This window comes from Pyrgilauda ruficollis, unplaced genomic scaffold, assembly GCF_017590135.1.
Source record: "Pyrgilauda ruficollis isolate IOZ18807 unplaced genomic scaffold, ASM1759013v1 scaffold24, whole genome shotgun sequence".
In the NCBI taxonomy this organism is placed as follows: domain Eukaryota; kingdom Metazoa; phylum Chordata; class Aves; order Passeriformes; family Passeridae; genus Pyrgilauda; species Pyrgilauda ruficollis.
Window position 1 is genome coordinate 18010080 of NW_024523648.1, and position 22078 is coordinate 18032157.

The following is a 22078-nucleotide window of genomic DNA, read 5'->3' on the forward strand; positions in this document are numbered from 1 at the left end:
ATGTGTTATTTACTATTTATATTTGGTTATGAAAATATACTTAGTTAATGCTCTAGACCAGTGTAGTCTAAATATTAATTCTAATAATTGGCAACACCTTCCCTACTCTTACTTTGCTGTGTTGCCTTAAATTGTGCTGTATTTTTTGAAGAGGATTTGGAACAGATCTTAATGATTTTCTACCAGAATTTGAAGGATTTTGTTTTTCAAATACTCACCAGAGGTCAGTGATCTATTATACTTGGTACTGGGCAAACATGAAAGAAATTCAACAAGTTTGGCTGTTTTTCTAAACACCTGTGTTGATCCACAGAAGTCAGTGAGTCTCAGGTAAAATAGAACTTTCTCAGGCATCTAGTCTCACAGTCTCTTAATGCTAAATTATAGCTGTGTAACTTTGCATGGGAAAATAAAAGTGGGACTGCACATCAAATATTGTGCTTTGCTGTAGAGGAGAAGAGGTAGAATAAGCATATTTTAAATTACTGTTCCATTTTCATGCCATCACTATGAAGCAAGTCTAAAACTTGAAAGAGGGAATGAAACTTGAAAGAGGGAATGAAAGAGGGAATGAAACTTAGCTGTAAAGTTCAGTAGTCAGTGTTCCCTTGAAGACAAGTAATGATGTCAGTGAACTAACTTCAAGGTTGAGTAAATAAGATTAGAATAATAATCTATAACCTGGGAAATTACAGAAATCTTCAGTGGACTGTTTTGAAGACAGACCAAACAATCAGTTTTGGGGAAATTGCTACCGCAGACTACTGTAACTTTTCCAGAAAATTTACAAAATTCCTTCTTTCCACTTGCCTCTGCCAGCTTAAAAAGCAGATAAGAAGGCACTTTGATGGTTTAATATATAAATAAATCAAAATGTGGGCTAGGGCAAAGAAAGGGAATCTTTCACATTGTTTTTGCTGAGGAAATAGTATACTGGCAGCCAGAAAAAAAAAACCAAAAAAACGCAAAAAACCCCCAAAAACAAAACAAAAAAATCAACCCCAAAATTACACTTTGACTATCCTAACTTATCTGTTATGCAAAGCTTTTATGTGTTTTAAAGAATTGTTTAAAAAAGAAACCTGAGGGTACACGAAAGATGCATTAGTACAAATATGGTGATACTTATATGGAGCTTGTATTTATTCAGCTAAGCACTGCCAGTAGGTATGCTTTTTTTTCTTTCCTTCTTCAAAGCCAGCTGAAATTTGACTTAAAAATACTGACCAGAACATAGAAGCATAATGTTGCATGCCTGAAGCTATTAAATGTTGTGCAATCAAAAGTGGGCAAAATCCACATTAACATGAAGAAAACCGACAGTCTCTTGGTCTTTGTCAGACAGAAATTTGTGCAACTGATAACAATTCAGGATTCTGGCATTGGCAAAATGTGCATGCCAGACACAGGAAACCAAGAAAAACAAGACAAACCACAGAAGCCTTCAAAATTGTATCATTTTTATAGTTTAGTGAGAAGATGGATGTTCTTACTGTGACTGACCTCCAAGAAGCAGACTTTTAAGCCAATGCAAATATTAGCCTATTGAAGCCTCTGAACATACATATAATATTGGACACAGGACAATCCAGCTTAGTTTTGATCAGATTTTAGACCATTAACTGAACTCTACTCTGCTTAGCAATTTACGTTATTAACAAAACAACCAAACAACAACAAAAACCCACCAAAAATGTTCAGTGGTTTCTTGCATTTAGCAACCATAATCTCAGAAGTCAGTGTTCTCTATATTTAAACTAGAAATTATTTATAAATCAATACTTATGTTATTTAGCTCTACCTAAAACTTTAAAAAAAATGTTCATTGTAATTCAGGTGAACATTGAAGGTCATTGTGTTTGCTAATGAAAATGATTTTAATACACTAAAGTTAACATCAGTTAACTTAAAATCATCTTCACTGGAGAAAAAATGGTGAGGTGAAATATCTAAAATTGTATTTAGTTTAACAGAATTAGCTAATTGTTAAAAAAAGGATGCTAATAGCTGCTTATTGACCTCAACACATCCTTGTTCACATGCACTCATAAAAATGACTTTACTGTATTGACCTGTGTGAGAAGGAATAAAATGATTTAAGCAGAAATACTCAATTGATTTGGACAAGTCACCTATAGTTTCAAAACCACGACTGGATTTGGATGATCACACTCTCACGTTAATTTTCTGTAATACTGCATATTTATAGGTCAAATGAGAATTCTGATGAATGGCCAGCCAGCACTTTCAAAGGTGAAGCTTGATTAGACCACCATTAGTAAATTTAGTTTTTCTAGACCAGATTTACTCTTTTAATATGGTTTAGCAATGCCATCAATTTTGTAAAAATACTCAAGTCTGCTGATAAAATTAGAAATATTATAGATATTAAAAAGGTATATTTAGTATTTTATGAGATTATAAAGCAAGCAACACACATGCCTCTGTCTGCCAGTTGCTTTCAATTCCTCCTACTCACTTCTTGTTTTCCAACTACCCAGCTCTTAAATGCCTGCTTTTTTAAAATCACCAAACTCTCTTTCCTCCATGTTTTTTTTTCCCCTTTTTCTTTTCATTGTGTTATATTTTATCCTCCTCAGGCCATCATAATAATAATTTGTAATAAAAAAATCTGTAATAATTTCTCCTATTCTGATATGTAATAACTTTTACTATGGAATATTACCCTACCCTATTAAACTCAGGAATAAAGTTTTGCACCAATTCATTTGCATTTTCTATTTATTATGTTATTTATGTTATTTATGTTATTCATAACCTTCCACAGAGCAAACACCAACACAATAACTCCACATTAGAAGTATAAAACTTAAAAGCTATTATATGCTTACACATATTTATATGTAATGTAACAGATGCCTCTATTCCTGAGAAGAATCCTCTGTAATGTGAAGTCAGTACCCAAGACCTCAAAAACACAAACTATATCAGAACTATACAGAAGTGTTTTTAAGAAATCTGCTTTAAGAACATACAATGTAGCTTGCACATAATCCTTTAAAATTACCTGTCCTTAATAGCACAAAAATAAGTAGTTTGTCTCTTATGATGATAAAACAGGAACAAGTGGCCCTTTGATTGAAGGGGCAGGAAAAATGCAAGGATGTACTGTACTAAAAACCTTGCAGACTCCCACACCAACAAATAAGCAATGGATGAAAACAGACTACTTTTCTGTTTTCCCTTCAAAGACTCATTCGGTCATTTTTATTATATTTGTAGGAATACAAAAATTCATCCTAGGCAACAGTTCCATGACTGGAAACACAAACATTTATCCCTGCCCTACATTTGTAACATCATACCTGAGATAGCTCTCACTGAAGATCAACATTAAAATACTGCTTTTCAGTGGTGAGGATTTTCTAGTGGTGCACGTATGAGAGAAAGCCCATCCTAGAGCATCATTGCTTCAATTCCTTGTATCCCATACCTTCAATAAAAAAGTAGAAATAAGAGGGATGATCCCACAAATTTGGGAATCAAATTTTTCTTTTAAGTAGCTTCTTTGTAATTTAATTCAGGCGGTCACTTCAGTTTCATAGATGGACATTCTCTTAGAGAGAAAAAAAAAGTACATTGCAACCTAAAAACCTCTGCCTCTCATAGGTAATTTCAAACTTGAAACTCTTGCAAAAAGCTCAAAGGCTGAAAGCATTAACCTCAGGAATGGAAAATATATATATTTCACAGGTTAAGATATCTTTTTGTACTTTCATCTGCTGCAGAAATACTATCCATTTCTAAAAATAGGAAAGTTTCAAACATACCTTTAACAGTGACTCAAATCCTGATTTGCAGGGTAAAAATCTGACATCCCATCATACTATTTCATGGTAATTGAGTCAAAAACAGCAAGGGCTCTAGTCTTCTGCATCCTTTCCCTTTAGCTGAACACTAAGCTTGGCCTGTTGTGATGACAATGCTGTTTTGTGACCCTACCTCTGAGGACTGGCATTTTAGGTGTTTGTCTGTTGTTGGAGAAGAATATAAACGTGAAACAGACATGTTAAACAGAAGAATACATTATATTTTTTTGGATTGCATTCTATTAATGTGACAATTCGGGGATCAGATATTTGTGATATTCCTTTCTGCAGACCCCCAGTTATTCCTACCACCAACATGACTGAACCAAACAGAAAGCCAACTGTCAAGAGAGCAAATCTTACCTTCTAGGGAAAAGAAATAGTTATCAGACTGCTGGAAGTATACTGCAGACTGTCGTGCACACTTAACAGCAGTTTTAAACCTGTACTGAAGCCAGATTAGCCTCAAGAGGAAAAAAGAAAGAGGCAAAAAAAAATTAATTATTACAAATTAAGACATAAACTTCTGCTGCTCTTGTAGAAACTTGGATTGTATGTGAGACATACATTGCCCAGAGGCAACTAAAAGTGTTTGGAGAAAAATTTAGCATGGGGACTTTGAATAAGAGAACAGGGGAATCTAAATTATTTTATTCCAGTCAGTATTGAACTGTACCTTTGAATTCACACTTTTATAAAAGAAATGATAAATCACTAGTCAGACTAAAGTACATTGCTGGTTTTCAAAGTATCTTTTATATATTGATGAAATATCCAAAAGGTAAATTTTGACAATGATTAAAAATCCATCCCATCATGAACAGCATACAGTTCATTGGAATATAGCTCTCTGAACATGACTGCATTCTAGACGATTAAAGATTTCTTCTTCTGTTTCTGGAGTGAGCTGTATATTATCTTTGATTGGAGACAAAGGATCTGACTTTCTACAAGAAGGAAGTTTTTCATAGTCTCTGCACAAAAAAAACAAAGACAAAACAAAATTGAAGAATGTTATGATACTTTGTGTTCCTAACCACAAGCCTGTAAAAATATACAGGTTAAAACAAAGCAAGACCTCTCACCTAACTACCCACTCCACCTTTGAATAAGTAAAAAATAAAAATTTGTGATGCAAAGTTTTAATTTCAATTTTAGTACAACTGAACAACTTCACTGAAAGTGACAGAATGATAGTTGTTAGCTTTACTTATGAAAGACTGTATGTACCCCACCCTACTTTGGGATGTACATGCCTCCTTAACATTTAAGTCTTCTGAATAAGTGTAGTTTTATATATATCTCCTGTGAGCCTTGATATTGAGGCGGAACAGGTTAGTGTCCCACATGATGTATTTGCCATAAGGTAACAATTGTTAAAGCATAAGGCTAATTTAGAAACATCTTAAAAAAAAAAAAAAAGCTAAGCAAGTTCTAGCAGTAAAAAACCCAATTTGTGAAATGTGTTGAGAAAAAAATCCCCGAAAAGCTAATCAATTATTGCTTACATAGAAGTAACAGAAAAATATGTATCTATAGTATAAATACCCAGAGGTTACAAGCCAACAACAACTGGATGGATAAAATGTGCATGGTGGGAGTCAAGCTCACACTGTTCTATCTGCCTGTATTCTGACAAATCCAAATTTATGAATTTTCTCCCTGTGAGCAACCCTGGTCAGACATTCCCAAATAGAGGTCAAGCAATAAATACAAAAACACTTTCACTTCTTCCTTGAAACTGTCAATCATTCTTACAGCCCATAAGGAAGACAATAAAAAGTAAGATTTCTAAAAATGTAAATACCTTAAGTCATACTTTTTAAACAGAAAATGGTTGTTTGTTTATAATGACCTACCCTAAAGGCCCAAACTTACTAAAATACATTCATCTGACTTAACACATGCTCACCAATATCAACATTTACTACTCAGTGCAAAGAATACTTATGTCATACTCACATTTAGTGAAAATAATTTAATTTAAATAAGACTTATTTATTCAAAGTTGAGGTTGCTACTTAAAGCTGGGAAAACTTTGCCACCAGGAATTTTTATCTGAGCCCATGGAGATAGTGTAAGTCAGAATAACTACACTTCAGGTTCTGTTGTACTTTTAAAAAGTAATAGTTGCCCTTCAAATTCAAATCTTGAAGCTATTTGCAGAAACTTCAAGTTAGAAAAGTCATCTCCACAAAGAAAAGCAATAGAATTTTATAATGTGCAAGAATGTCTCTTGTAACCAGATACTCTCACTAACAGAAATAGTCCATCAGTTCACTGTTATCTTGAACGCAGAATACTTCTGACAATCAGCCATCTCCAAATGTGAGGGACACAGAGTTAAATAGAAGCAGTCTTGTACTCAGTTAAATTTAGCAACTTTAAGGCAGCTTTTGCATTTAGGTCAATAAATGATTTTTGGTGTTTGATGGTAAACAATGGCAATTATTTTCATGTCAATTACGGTAAAGTAAATGTAATTATCAATAAAATTCAGTAAGTGAATTTTAGTTATTTTTCCTGGTTAGAAAGAAAAAACTAATTATAAAAGCATATTTACCAAAACCCATGCTTCATATTTACATCAAGCTTAGGAAACAATAAATGCTATGTAGAAAATATATAATCTTGCACTGTTATCCTTATTGAATTGTATTGAGAACATGCATAGAGTCTGCTTTGAAAATGGTTTCTTTGGTAAAAAAGCATGCAGTGTACTAAGTAAAGGGTTAAAGCAACTCACCTTTTAAATTGGAAGCTTTTCCAGAGTTCCCCAATAGTGGATTGCAGCCCCAGCTTATTTTCAGTATCACAGTCCTTTCTCTTCTGCACAGGTGACAGTTTCCTGCTTAGTCCACTTACTTTGGCTGGTATCAATGGCTTGAGCTTTGTTACCATACGTGATCTTATGTTACTGGATTTACGCAATCCTGGAACCTGGGGGATTTTAATATTGCAATACACATGGTTAAAATGACAACCTGCAACCAACAGATATCATGCTGCAAAGGTTATAATAAAAAAAGTGTTTTACATTGTGTTGAGATAATGCAATCTGAAATGCCACAACAAAGTATATTTAGATAGTCTATAATCTAAAAAATGGCATCTCAAACAAAAGACATAATGCAGCTGTAAGAACTGGCAAATTCGCTTCCATAAGTCTTCATATTAAGGTTGTAAATACTAATTTCTTTTGAATTCAGTTTTTAAAACCTACTGAATAGTTATTTTTTCATCAGTTGAAGACTGTTGTGTTCTCATGTAATGACATCTTTTAGAATTTTAAGAGCATCAACTCTCTGGTATCACTACCTGCGAGTTTCACTCAGATTTCACGACAATGGAGCCATAAGCAAGAGCACAGGTAACACTACGATGACCCCAAGGATCATTAGACCTCTAGCTGGACTTTCTTATCCAATTGCTATACCAGGGGCTGAGAAAAGCTGTGCTTGGCCAGAATCTCTCTCTTAAATGCAACCAGACTTAAATTGGAACATCTCAGCAGCCTTTTCTTCAAAGAGAATTCATAGCTTAGTTATTTCTTAAACATCATGGCATTTTGCCATCCCACCACACACATTTGTTACATACTTTTTTTCACCTCAAATACTGTGCTCAGTTTTGGTCCCTGTCTACAAGCGAGACACTGGAATGAGTCCAGAGACAGGCAGTAGAGCTGGTGAAAGGTCTGGAGCACAAGTCTGATGATGACCAGCTGAGGGAGATGGGAGTGTTTAGCTTGGAGAAGAGGAGGCTCGAGGGTGACCTCATCACTCTCTACAACTGCCTGAAGGGAAGGCGTAGCCAGGTGGGAGTTGGCGTCTTCTTCCAGGCAACTACTGATAGGACATGAGGAAATGGCCTCAAGTTGCACCAGGGGAGGTTAAGATTGGATATTAAGAAAAATTTCTTCCTGCAAAGGGTTGTAAAGCATTGGAACAGGCTGCCCAGAGCAGTGGCAGGATCACAATTCTTGGAAGCGTTCAAAAATTGTGTGGATATGGCACTTCAGGATACAGTTCAGTGGTGAACATGGCAGAACTGGGTTGTCACCTAGACCTGACTGCAAAGGTCTTTTCCAACCTTAATGATTCTATGATTCTGTTCTTGAAATTGCATTGTTTCTACCTAAATATATAAAGCAGATCTTGGTATTCCAAGGAGGGGAAAAAAGTGTTTAGAATGTAAGCTAAAAATTGGAACAGGAATATTAGGAAGAATAAAGTAAAATCTTAGAACTGCCTGCTTTATAGTATTTTGCTTTTTATCTATCACCTCGTATTTTTGCAGCACACGAAGGCACCTAAATCCTACATATCCCTGTAGTACTGAATTACAACTGAGTTAGAACTTAATTTAGCTAACCCAAAAGTAGGCTAAGAAATTTAAAGCCAGAACAGAATGCTCTTTTCTGTTACGAGTATTAGACTCTTTGCTGAGCTCACAGCAATTGTGAAAAATTAGCAGTAAAAAGCACAGCTGAAATAGCATAATAGGAAAATCTTGAGGTCTTAGGGAGTTCTATATCACTTAGACATTTTTTAGTAAAAAGCTTCTACTAGTTTTGATATTAGAATTGAGTAGGTAGCACTTCCTGTTTTGCACTGGAACCACTATAAGAGCTGACAAACTTTTCAGATTGCCTCCCCCAGTTATTAAATTTCTGTAAGTAAATCTACATATCTGATATTGAGCTTACCAATATCAGAATAAAGTATGCATTATGTGATTAACTGCTTCTTCCCTAAATCTGGAACTGATTTTCCCCTTTGGTATCTTTTGCTGTATTTAACATCAGCACACACTTCCCTTTTTTCACACTGGCAGGATCCCAATAAATATCCTAACAAGATTTTAATAAATTGTAAGAGAAAACTGAGCCAAAAGCGATGCTCCTTATCTCTGCCTTCGCTCTCCCATGGTCTTACTGGTGCGACAACTCACAGGAGTCCAAGAGTCTAGGTGGGCCCAATCTACAATATGACTGACATTTTGGTTGTTTATTGTTGTCAGGTTACTTTTGGGCCAAGGCAGTTTTCTGATGTAATCCTTTATAATTATTATTCCCAGCACATATCAGAAGAAAAGAGAATTCATGGCCATGGAAATAAGTGGTGGAAATCCTCCCACTAGCCACTTGCTTTAAACTAACCCTATTGTCCTCACAGATTTTCAGCAGTTTTTCTTTTCTGAAGGGCTCCAAGCATGGTGAAATTTTTTTTTGATGCTTATATTACATCAGTACTTCCATAATGTGATCCCCCAAGATGTAATATATTCAATCTCCCAATATACCTTCTAAGGTAAGCAAAATAATGTAACACATATTAAACACAGCTTTAAAACCAAAGTAATAAAAATTCTGAATGCCCAGATGATTTTCTTGCTCAGTCTTGTTGAGGAAAAGTAGGAAAAATGTTAATGTTCCAAAATACAAATGTAACTTACTCCTTAGCAAATAAGTTCCTAACAATAACCACAAGATGTCACTGTTTTACAAAACACACAATATTCTTGTCTGGCAGAGAGAAGCTTGTGATTTTTAGTCTGTCTACCCAAAACCTAGAGGGCATACATAGAAAACATCTGTCTCTTACATCTTTTGGCCAATTCTAATGACAACACCCAAGGAGTCAGGGCTGTTAATGTCTTAGAAGTTACAAACTAAACAAATACATTAAGCTCTTAGAAATGTTCCAAAGACAAAGAACATAAATTTATTCTTATTCATACAAGGAAACACAGAGAAGTCAAATTACAGTTGCATCTTATGACTGTATCTGGACTGTGAACATGGCTGCAATTTATATCATAAAACCTGAAATAGATTTACTTGCCTTACCTTGGCTTACTTTACACTGAAGTGCTTAAAATCCCCAAACAAGTTGTAACTCTGTTATCAATTACAGGTGGTTATATTTCACCCCAGCACCAGGGTAGATAACCAAGAATAAAGCTTTGTCTTGTCAACATTTGCATTGCTTGAGTTTATCATTACAAGTTCTAAAATTAGTAGAAAGTGATTTTCAGAGTTTAGTAAAGCTCATAAAATTAAAGTAATTCTTACCTTGGTCTTTATGATTGTAATTTTTTTGTTAGTTTGAACATCAGAAAATAGCCCAGACAGAGAACATTGATCATCATTCAGTTTTGAACTAGAGTCAGATTCCTTCAAGAGAAAATTGATTTGGTTTTAAAAAAAGTTGCCTTTTTCTAAACACAATATATGTTTTCATATCTACATGTATATACTTTAAGCTACAATGTTTTCAGCAGTTCCAAGAGCTCATATAAAAATCTGGTTTTTAGCAAGCAATACTACAAAGGCATGCATATGCTCCCGAAAGCACTTCAGGGACTAAAAGCAGAGAACAAAAGGTTGCCTACCAGGTGTTTTTATGAGGCACTGCAGTGATAGCAGCAGAAAGACTCAAAAAAAACTACAACCAGAGAACAGATTTTCTTTAAGCTAGTATGTCAATCCTTTCTGTACAATTATGTTAAGCATTGACAAGAACATGATCATCCTGTGATTCTATTTAGAGATAAGTTTTGTTAGCACAAGCTGCATCATCTGTAGGGCATCATTCTGAAAAGGAGACTTCACTGAATAATTTCTATTATAATTTAAAGTGAAAACAAGTGCTGAAACAATGTCTAATTTTCTTACCTTTACACCTAAGCTGTTGTTGGACGCCTGCAGGATTTCTGAAGACTCCAAACTGCATTCTGATGGCTTACAAGACCCATGAGATTCTGATGACTGTTCCAGTTCTATTAAGGGGGAGGACTCGTCCTCTGATTCATCACACACTGCCACATTAATCTGATCTTCCTGGGATACAATGCAGTTGTTTCTGCGTTGGTGAAACTGCTGTGAAAATACAGTATGAGGTAGACCAAGATTTCCTGAGTTACTTTTGAGGCTGCTAAACCACTGGGAACAACTTTTCTGCATTTCTCCAGGAGGCATAAAGACAGTGCGTGATGATTTTTCAGTTTCTGAAAACCTAGAAACATCTTCAGCTACATGTTTTACTTGCTGTTTCTGGCAATCCTGCTCAACATCTTGAGCTAGATCACCATCTTCCTTCTTTGCTCTACCGTCAAGCATAACTGCATCATTGCAGAAAAACCTAAAAAAAAAAAAAAAAGGCAAAAGCAATGGGGAAGAAAATTATTGACGATGGCATACTCATTTGCATCATTGTCTCTATCCATCAATTTTATTTTCAAGGCATACTTGCAGACAAATTATTTTGGCGACAGGAAAAGTCCCTCAGGGAGATATTTAGAAAAAAAAAATTAATAAAAGAGCAGGAAAAAGCATCTGTAAAAATGGCATTCTTTGACAGAAACGCTAAGAAGATTCTTCACCTGAATGAGAAACATCTCGAAAGCCTACAAAATTTAAGACTATATTAATTAACAATGATAAAGCTAGTAGTGAAATACTTCAGCACCACTTATCAAGGAAAATAGACCCTTACTACTTTTTCTTCTATGCTATAGCAGCAGCTCTAGAGAATACTGAGCACAGATTTAGTGAAGAACCTATCATCAGTGACAACTCTTAATTTTTCATGCAATAAAAAACTTTCCAAAACTTTCAGCTCAGAAAGGTACGCTTTAAAACTAATACCTTCAGACTGCTCTGTAAAACTGCACAGCTCAAAAATATGCAGATTATTTAAGATAAAAATTACTCAATAATATATTTAACTGTGATAATGTTTTGTAAAACAAAACCAAGTAGATGTGACCAAACAGGACTAAGTGAAAAAAAAACTAACCTAACAAAGTCCCCGTTCTCAAAGTGATGCTGCAGAGATCAGTAGTGTCAGCTGAATGCAATGGGATAAGAATAGATATTTGTCATTGAGTATGACCAGGTTTAGCTTTACTGAAATAAACAAGAAGCCCAGTCAACTTAAGTCCATTAATTCATTAACTGCTTATATATTTGCCACAAGTAGCTATCCTTGGTTTTTTTTGAGATATATCACATGTCATTTACCTGAAAAAAAAAACCCAGCCAACTCCTAATTAATTTTGTTACACAGAGATATTTAATATTTTCTGGAGAGCCACCAAATGGATCACAGAGCTGGAACATCTCTCCTACAAAGTAAAGCTGAGAAAGCTTTTCTTCTCCAGGTTGTTCAGCCTGGGGAAGAAAAGGTTCCAGGAAGACCTTATAGCACCTTGCAGTACCTACAGGGGAACCTAAGGGAGAGCTGGAGAGGGACTTTCCACAAAGGCATGTAGTGACAGGACAAGAGGGAATGATTTTAAGCTGAAGGAGGTTGAAATTAGATTCTGAGAAGAAATTCTTCACCTTGTGGTGAATGTGAGTGTGGTGGTGCACTGGAACTCAGGTTGCCCAGAGATGCTGCAGATGCCCCACCCCTGGAAGTGCTCAAGAGCAGGTTGGATGAATCTCTGAGCAGCCTGGTCTAGTAGAAGGTGTCCTGACAATGTCGGGGGCTGTACAATGTGATGATTTTAAGGTCCCCTCCAAACCAAACCATACCATTCTGTGAATAGTCTCAGTCTTCACTTCAGCAGTAAAAAATGAACATTATCTGTCTCAGAAAAGATAGCATGCCTAGCACAAAGGAGCCACCATCTCGGCTGAGATGCAATACAGCTGCATAAAAAGTTTGAGGTAGCACTTTTCCTACTTTCAGTATTCTGGCTATTTCAGCAACCAGGACAGAAAGCAGTATTTTGCTACTTTGAAAACATGTGACATAGGCATACCTGCTTCTTGTTCCTGGAACAATTACAGCATCCTTCTCTTTGTTTTTCCTTTGTAAAAATGAAGCAAATTTATTTCTAACTCTGGGTAGTGAGTCAGAGCTTTCTTGAGTGATGGAAATTCCTGGAGAATCAAGGCTTTGTATTGCTGACGCACTCTTTTGTGCTTGACCATCATTATCATTCTCCTTCTTGATTCTTTTTGTTTTTGAAAATGAATATTGCTTCAACAGATCTCCATCTGAGACTTCTTCTGAATCTACAGACAATTTAAGCTCACTGTAAAAGCACATTCTACAATTAACCAGTTATGAGATAACTAAACATTACATATTTACTCTCACAGGCCTAAAAATATTAGTAAGGTCTGGTAAGAAAATAGAGTTTAGATGTCTTTAATGCCATTGTTTTCTAGTACATAGCCTTAAAAATAACTCTGTGAAAAGGTAGATGGAGTGAAGACAGAAAAACTACAATGAAACTACATTTGATTTAGAGGCAGGTTGCTAAACTACCTACAGAATTTGATAAGCAAGGGAATAGGAAGATACCAGGACTAACAAAGGAAAAACAGAAAGCCCCAGCAGTATAACCAGAAAGCAAAGGAAGCAGTGGAAAACACTTAGCATAAAGCACAATAGGAGCAATAAGTGCCTCTTCTATTACAAGCCCACAGTTTATCTGAGCACATATAACTCAGGTGGCATAGAAGACAATATAACAGAGATGCACTAGAGAAAGTGAAAAATTTGGCATAAAGATATACAGGGGATAGATGCAGCACAGTCTGAGTATAGAAAACATTTTTTATGTTTTCAGTCTGGCCTAATATCAATGCTAGGAAAAACAGGCTGTTTTAACTTCTTCACAAGCCATTTTAAGACAGAAATTTAAACCAAAACTATATCAAAATACAGCTCGTTTTAAACATAACCTGAAATTGAAACCACCAGAGTTTTAGAGCAAACCAAAGAACATTAAGACCAAGGCCTGTTGAAAGTTTGCTGTCACCCTTAATCATCATCTAGGCTTTAATATTATGGCTTGTTAGTCTTGTAGACTGTTGAAAACAGAATACAGACAATAACATTCAAGAGTAAAGCCTCTAAAGCCACATAGCACAAAGTACAAAATAAAATACTTTCTTTTTCCACAGCCTTCTACCATTGTTCATATACTTAGTTAATATAAACATACCACTCCTTGGCCTTTTTGACAAGAGCTCTTTGCCTGCAAGCTTTAGTCCTTTAACACTAATTATTTTCTCCATGCCTTTGGTTAATGGTTTCTCTGGGAAATGCATTTTAGGAGGAGCAGGATCTTCAGTGGGGCCAAACTTGTATTCTCTGCTCCAAATACTATTGACATGATTATCACGTCGGTCATTCCAGCCACAACTTCTCTGCTGCACAGGCTACAAAAACACAATTAAAAACCAAGACACAGGTTTATAATTTTGCCTTCTATATATGATTTCCTGACTTAGCATACAAGGAAGGAAATGTTGACATTTGCACATCTAGTGACACAGTCCACAAAAAACCCTTTTTTTTTTTTGTTCCCACAATTCCTATGCTTTTCATACTTCTTGTTGTGCTCCCATGATGTCTTCATTTCAATATGGCACAAGTGACTAACTGCTCATCTGAGACCAAACTTAAAGCTTAAAATTTATTTCTATTCAAGAAACAATTGAGGATTTTTCTTGGAAGAAATCCAAAGCTCTTTGAGAATTTTCTCTTTAAACAAGTTACTTCTGTAAATAGATTTAAGAACTTAGCAAATAAATCTGAAAGTAAAATAGATATTGAAGTCAAATGCCATGAAAAATAAAACTTTATCTTTAAAAAAAGAAAAAAAAAAAAAAAGAGAATTATGTTTGTGGGAGCATGCAGTTTCTGTAATACCAGAATAGCTTTCACAGACAATTAATTTGTGGATAACACTCAATCACATTTTCCCGTTAACATTCAGACCCACATCAAATTCTTAATATCGAACTTCAATATAAAGATGTTACCTGTGCTGTATCAGGGTTATAACTATCAATTTGTTCCATTGTATTGATATCAATATTGCCAATAGCAATCTGAAAAGCAGTATCATCACCAACATGTCTGTTCCCATCATAGTAAAGGAAAATATCTGAATGTCAACAACTGAAAGTTACCATGAAAGTTTTAACAGCCGCTTTCCCATTTTTTGGCTAAAAAGCATGGCTAGAATATTAACCCAAAGGATTAATACTACTACTCCTGGCTCAATCTGATGTAACAGCAATTGTAATAGAACTGCAGTCTTTGGCAAATCATACAAGTCAATATTAAATCCTTCAATTAGCAGCAGAAGAGGCAGCAACTTTCTCCTTATTAATTTCTGCAAATGCCAGAGATCAGATGGCTTGAACATACAAAGCTAGTAACTACATTAACAGTCCCCTCTCTTCCTTCATTTTCCTAATCTTACATGTTGAAATTTCCATTGCACAGATGTGGCAAAATGCTACCTTTTCTATAGGTAGAGGGATCTGGTAAAACAGGAAATGCTAAGATTAGAGAGTGAGTTGAGCACAGATTGCAAGAATTAAACTGGAAGAGATTATAGCACACAACAGAGGCAGAAATTCAAGACAGCCATAAAGCAGTCAGTTTATATTTAAACTGTGTTTAACAATTTTTTTTCTAAAGAAAACAACCAGATCAATAACTTCTGCCTGTATCAATAATAGGTCATTTAGTTACCTCCTGCACTTCAAAAAAATTGATTAAAAGCAGAGCAAAGAAGAAGAAAACCCCCATGAAAGTTTAAGACTACAAAAAAGCCAGGCTTTAGACAAAACAAGAATGCAACAAAAAAAAAAAAATCTAAGTACACCACAGATGCAATGAAAATTGTAAGATACCACATCAGCTCACCCTTATTTCCCCATTCTACCCTTTCAACACAAAGGATACCGTCCTGCATAAGTTAGTGCTTCTGGATCAATATCATCTCCATAAGCATTCAGAGGAACTAATTTTCTGCTGACAGGATCAAAAACTAACTGATACAGGAATGTATTATTAGCTCGTGTAAAACCCTGTATGTATTCTTCTGGTACCGTTATATTCATCTTCAAGTACTGCCCCATTTTCTTAATTACCTGTCAAAAAAAGAAAGTACTCAACTGTTTCATTTTAACAGGTTATGTGAAAGGTTAAATACATTTCAAATATTAATTATCTTTGCTTGTAATTAAATGTAGAATGAGTGTCGACTGCAACAAGCAGATTCAACTTAAATAGGGGAAGGAAAGAAAATACAACTTCGCACATTCTTTTCCCACTCAAATTGTCTACAATTACAAAAATAACACAATTCAATTTTTCTATCTCCTTCAATAAATAAATCAATACAAAATTAGAAATCAGAAAAACGTATCTCCTTAAGGTGTATTTATTTAAAGTAACGCGCATAAAATTTTTATCATTCCTATTATCAGGACATATAAGCAATATGTGGGTGTTCTAATAATGGAAAAAAAAAAAAAAGTAAAACTAACCAGAATAAACCCTGGAATTTTGCTCAGACATACATTAAAGCAAAAAAAAGATCTGCATGGGAAAAGTTCAAAGTTCCCTTTTTACTTCCTCAAAAACCAAACTATGTTTGGTTTGCTCTGATGTCTGCTCGATATGATACAAAATAGTTTAATTTTAAAAATCATGGTTCTTTGTCTGTGAGAGAAAAAGATAAATACACTAAAACACACAAGTCATTTAAGAAAGAAGATAACACACCTAAGTTAATTAAACTGCGTATTAAAATGCTTTTCTGGATTATTTACCTGCCTGCAGGACAGCCCCATCGGGTATTCTTCTTATTAGCTCTTAACCTCTCTACTCTCTTACTACCCATGCAGAAGTTATTCCCACCCTCTTAGACTCTATTTCCTAATACAAGTTTTGTTTTAATTTCACACATTGAACAAGAAAAAAACCACCCTATATTAATTTGCTTCGCATCATGTCACACTTTTCTTCCACACTGGTTTTAATATAGGAATGTCCATATCCATATGTATGTAATGAAATAGGATTCCCAATCTCTGCCCCTCCCCCACACAGATAAATCTGTACTTATACAGAGGTTACAGTTCATTGAGCAGTTCTAATAACTAATCTGCAGAAGTAGAAGAAAGCAGTAATGGGGCGGGGGAAATATCAAAGTCTTACAAAAAAATTAAGTTTCCTTTCAAACAGAATATACCCTTGAAGTATTAAAACAATTCTTTACCTAAGTTTACTTTGGTATTTTTCTTATAAATACACATCAGCTTCAACACTTGAGTAAGTTTAGGAAGGAATCCTTTTTAAGAAAAGGTAAACATACTTTTTAGTATTCTCCTCAAAATGGAGGAAGACAAGAATGCTTCATATTTTCAGTTCAGTGTTAAATTTCATATATACTGATATAGGCTCCCAAAAAACAAAGCACAAAGCAAAACTGAGTTTACCTTTATAATATCTGGATTGTTGGCTAATTTTAGTAACTTGCACGCTTTAGCTAACCCAATTCCATGAATTGAAGGGAGGTAGTCACAACCAGAAAGAATACACATGTAGCGGAATTTCTCTTCTGTAAATACATTTCCAAGCTGCTTGCAGTTTCCTAGTCGAGTTTGATCTATCTCTAGTCCATTTCCAAACTTGTCAATTTTCAGAAACACCTGAAAATTAAGAGGAAGTGAAAACAATTTTCACCCATATAAGGTGGTTCATTGCACTTGGTGGAAACAAGAGAGGCAAAGTGCTATTCTCATCTCTTCTGTTTCCCACATTTGCTGTAGAAGAGTTAGTCCACACATCAAACATATTTGGCATCTTCAAACTCTGCTTTTCAAATATCAGTAAGAGGTAATTAGTATTTTCTTCCATACCTTTTTACATCCAAAAGCTAAAAGATCAGAGTCTTCTGTAATTATAGCTTGAACCATGCCAATCTTATTAAGATAAGCCAGCTGAGCATCAGCTTCATAAGGAGCAACAATACAATCAACTCCCTGGGCTCGTGCAGCCTGTACATAAACAAGAAGCATACAAGTACTTTGCATTATTTTTCAGTAATTACCTTAAGAGATCTGAAATCATAAAAACATCTACATTAAAAAGCCAAAACCATGACCTTTTTAATCACACATCCATCCTGCCTTTTTTCAGTAATTACCTTAAGAGATCTGAAATCATAAAAACATCTATATTAAAAAGCCAAAACCTTTTTAATCACACACCCATCCTGCCCCCTGTAAGAGCCCAATATTTCATATTCAAAAACTCCACTTTAAAGCAGTTTAGATCTATATATGGTTTACAAAAACAACCTTTCTTATAACACACTGCATCTGACCACAGCTGACAGCTTTGAACTCATGCAAGTTATATTCTGGACAAAAGAGAACAGTACTAGAACAAAGTTAATACTTTTTGATGAAGACCCTATGACTGCATTGAAAGTATAGCAAAAAACTACTAGAACAATTTTTTAACAGCCAAATTTTTTTCTGTACTTTATGCTCAGAAACTAGAAAAGGGAAAAAATTAAAAAAAAAAAGTTGGTATCTTTTGTGCTGCAAGAGTAAAATGGGTTCAAATACAGTGCATAGGAGGAAGAGATATGTTTTGTTTGACATATCATTATTTATACAAATGGGCATAATAAACTTCAAGTTTGTTAGTCGTGCCTAACACAATTCAATAACATGCAAGTCAATTACAGAGTAAGCAGGTGGGAATACTTTTCTTTCCTATATAGAATAAGCAGTGATGTAGCAACAAAAATGAAGAGTAGGATATGCTACCTATTGCAGTTTTTTTTTGAACTGGCATTATCAATAATGTTGACAACTTACTTTAATAACTTCATGAGCCATAGCATGGGTAATATTTACACTACGCCCAAAACATTCTCTAGCCTCTGACAGTCTCCCTTCCTGCAACAATTGTTTCCCCTTCAGAAGACTGGCTTGACGCCTCCTGAAAGAAAGACAAAAATATCACCAATCTTAGATTATTTCTCACTTAAAAGAACAAACAGCAGAAGGGGCTAAGAGACAGGTAAGAAACGGGGGAAAATTGCAACACCTTCCAAATGTGAGACACTGCATAATTTTTTAAAGCAAAAGAATAACAACATCATTGCATTGACAAGAACAACTAGATTTGAATGTTGGAATTTATGAGATTTTCTCAGAAAACAGTGACAAATAGGAACTGAAATCAGCAGTGTAAAAGAAGAAATGCACCCACTCAGCTTGCAGTAAAATAAATGTAATGGGAGTTGGCAGTTATCTGACACTAGATAGTTATTGATTTAGAGGACAGAAAACCTAGTTTACTTAATTTCATCAATTGGAAATTGTTCACTTCACGCTGAAGAAAGCGCACGTCTCATGAGACTTTATAAATAACAACCACTACTGAAAAATTGTCATAGCTTCAGTGAAAACTCCCATTTATAGGGACCTGAATCCAAATTTGAAACAACTTTATCTTGTTAGTTGCAGAGAAAGATGAGGAAGGGGGTACTATTTTGAAATGAAATTATATTGGGTAAAATAATTTTTGTTCAGAGATCACAAGTGTGCGTAAACTAAAAGCCTCTAATGACAGGAACTACTGCTCAAAGGCTTACTTCCTTCCTTTATAAAATGGCTTCCGTTTATGAAGTGCATCTCTATTTTTGGAATAAAACCTCTAAGAAATTTGTATGATTTTAGATGCAAATTAAAAAATATCATGCTACATTTCAGGGAGGTTTACCAGAACTTACTTCCTAGCTGAAGTTGAAGGGTTTTTGATTTTTACTGTAGTGATAAAACTCCTTTGCTTGCAAATCAATACACTTCAGTACTTACTCCCGTCGTGCCTTTTCCACTTCCTTCTTAGAGGGTAGGGTACATCCATCAAATACCAAAATTGGTTTAATTCCAAATGAGAGGAGCATATGAACAAGTTTCATACAGAAAGCTACATAACTGTATCAACAATAACAAAAGTAAGAAAAGAGAGATAAATTTTGTTAATCACAAGTCTATTAAACATTTTCCAGTTGCAGGAAAGGAGAACTGTAAATTTAGGACTACTTATTGTTCAAAAATCATAACAGGCTGTACAGTATCACAAAAAAAAACTAAGAACACTTGCATGCAGTTTGGTTGATTTTTTTACCAAGAGAAACAATCCACCTCCCAGTTCAGAACTGGGCTGACTGCTCCTCTCTCCCAGACAAAATGAAATAAGAATTCAAGTATAATTCAGTTGATTCTGCTACATTGAGACAAAAACTTAACCAGTTAAAACATGGATTGTTTTTTTACTTTCAGCAACTCAATTCACAATGGCCAGGGAAACAGGAAGCAGACAAGCAGAGTGCATGACCTTCCTCCAGAGAGGCAGATTAAATGCACTTTCGTAGAGTTGGAAGTGATGGGGGTTATTTAATTTCTCCAACCTTCCACTGCCTTCAAACCCATTTCTTGAAAAAATATTTGTTGGGCATTCCAGATGTTATTTATTCCCTCAGACCTCATCTTCTTACCTGTAATTTCTACAGATCTGTATGAGATCATTTTATCAGCAGAACAGAACTAAGATCTAATAACTGTTGTAAACACTAAGCAAGCATACTGCAGTGATGTTCAAAGAAAAAAAGAGTTTGTTTTTTTTTTTTATTTTAAGGACACTGTTTAAAACAGCAAGAGCAACCCCATCAACAGAGGAAGGGAGCAGAATGGGATTTAGAAACATTTAGAATGTAAGGATACGAGCACGGAAGAAACTAGATTTAGAAGGGAAAATACAGAAAAATAATTATGATTTTTGAAAGATGGGAGCAAATAGCACTGTAGCTATATAATACCTTCATCCAGACGAATTTTAAAGTATGAAAGGACTCTACACTATAGTTAAGGTGCCAGTCTAGGATCATATGCGCATGGAAACAAGATTTGCCCATAAAGTACTCATGTAATCAAATTCAACTATTCCAAAGTTTCCTATGAGTATTTCTCCTCACAGTCATTTTTTCTTCAGCTGAAGCATATCCTATTCTCAGGACTCTGAGGAACCTCCACTACCTTCAAGGCAGGGTTGGATTGAAATTCCACAGTTCTTAACAGTAAATATTTGAATTCATTTGCAAAGCACCAACTCTCTTTTGCCTCCAATCAAATATTTGATGGATCCAGGGGTCCCTGGGTGGTGCCAAGCAATATGACAAGAGGCAGCAGGCAGAAACCACACCATGGGAATTCCACTAGAATATAAGTAGAACTACCTTGCTGTGCAAGTAACCAAGCACTGAAACAGGTTGGCCAGAGAGGTTTTCGAGTCTCTTCCTGCTCTGGAGATATTGGAAAGCCATCTGGACACAACCCCAAGTAATGTTCTCTTAGGGAGCCTGAATGAGATGACATCCTGTGGTCCCTTCAACCTTACCTATATCCAATCTAAAACAAGAGCTCAAGCCACATTTCCAGAGATGGGCAAGACATGCAAACCTGATCTAAGGTGTGGAGCTAAATCTGAAATAAGACCACAATTTTCGTTCATTTCCTTCTCTAGAACTGTAACTGTGTAAACGTGTTTTAGAAAAGCTACTTTAATTAAAAGTGTAGTACATTCAGTAAAAATCTCACGCCTTATTCAGAGCACAATTCTCACAAAATTCCTTGGCATCATTACAACCTTTGTCACAGAAGTGTTTACAAAGTCTCTTTGCATACAAAAAAGGTATCTGAAAATAATATTAAATTTCAAATTAAAGAATTGCACGTACAGAATTTTATCAGAGAAATTAGATTATAGTTGAGAGCGATACGTGCTAGGGAAAAAACCTAATGGATGCAGCTTTGGGTATAAAAAAATATAAATTATAAAATACATAAAAAATTATTTTAAGAGGTTTCTCTCCAAAATATAGTTCAAAAAATTTTTTTTTAAATTTTCCACAGCTGGAAAGTTATTTATCGCCAAAAATCTCCATTTCTAAAGAGCTCAACTCAGAATTCAGAATCAATATCAAGAAGCGAAATTACTGTAACTTAGTTTTTAGTTCAAGAAACACCAAGTTAACACAACTTTAGTTTGCAAAAGGGCTGAGACAAACGTAAGAAAGACTTACACATCCGTGGGCTCTCCTCGGGCCAGCTTCTCAGCACAGGCGTAGGCGCCTTTGTGCAGCCAGCAGTAGGTGTCCACAGCTACCGCCATTCCTTTGTATTTCTTCACGTGGGAAGGCTCGGCAGCCTCCTTGATAAACTGCAGCAGGCCCTGGATGCCCATGATGCCGCCGAGCGGGGAAGGAAGGAGAGGAGCGAGCCCAAGCCGAGCGCTCAGTGCTCCCGATGGTCACCCCGACCTTCGCTCGAGGACCGCCGGGCCAGCTCACAGACGGGGCGCTGGGCCGCGCCAGGAGCTCCCGCGGCCGCCCCCACGCATCCC

At 35.5% G+C, this 22078-nt stretch overlaps 1 protein-coding gene across 1 annotated transcript; it reads right to left on the bottom strand.

Annotated features, from left to right (window-relative positions):
- Positions 1-4662: 4662 nt before the first annotated feature.
- Positions 4663-21919, bottom strand: EXO1 (exonuclease 1). Its single transcript, XM_041469978.1, is given in 14 exon segments — positions 4663-4804; positions 6577-6770; positions 9907-10008; positions 10510-10975; positions 12603-12876; positions 12879-12893; positions 13797-14013; positions 14620-14716; positions 15554-15741; positions 17095-17307; positions 17518-17655; positions 18487-18610; positions 19492-19611; positions 21759-21919. Coding segments are annotated over 14 exon segments (2451 nt in total).
- Positions 21920-22078: the final 159 nt, after the last annotated feature.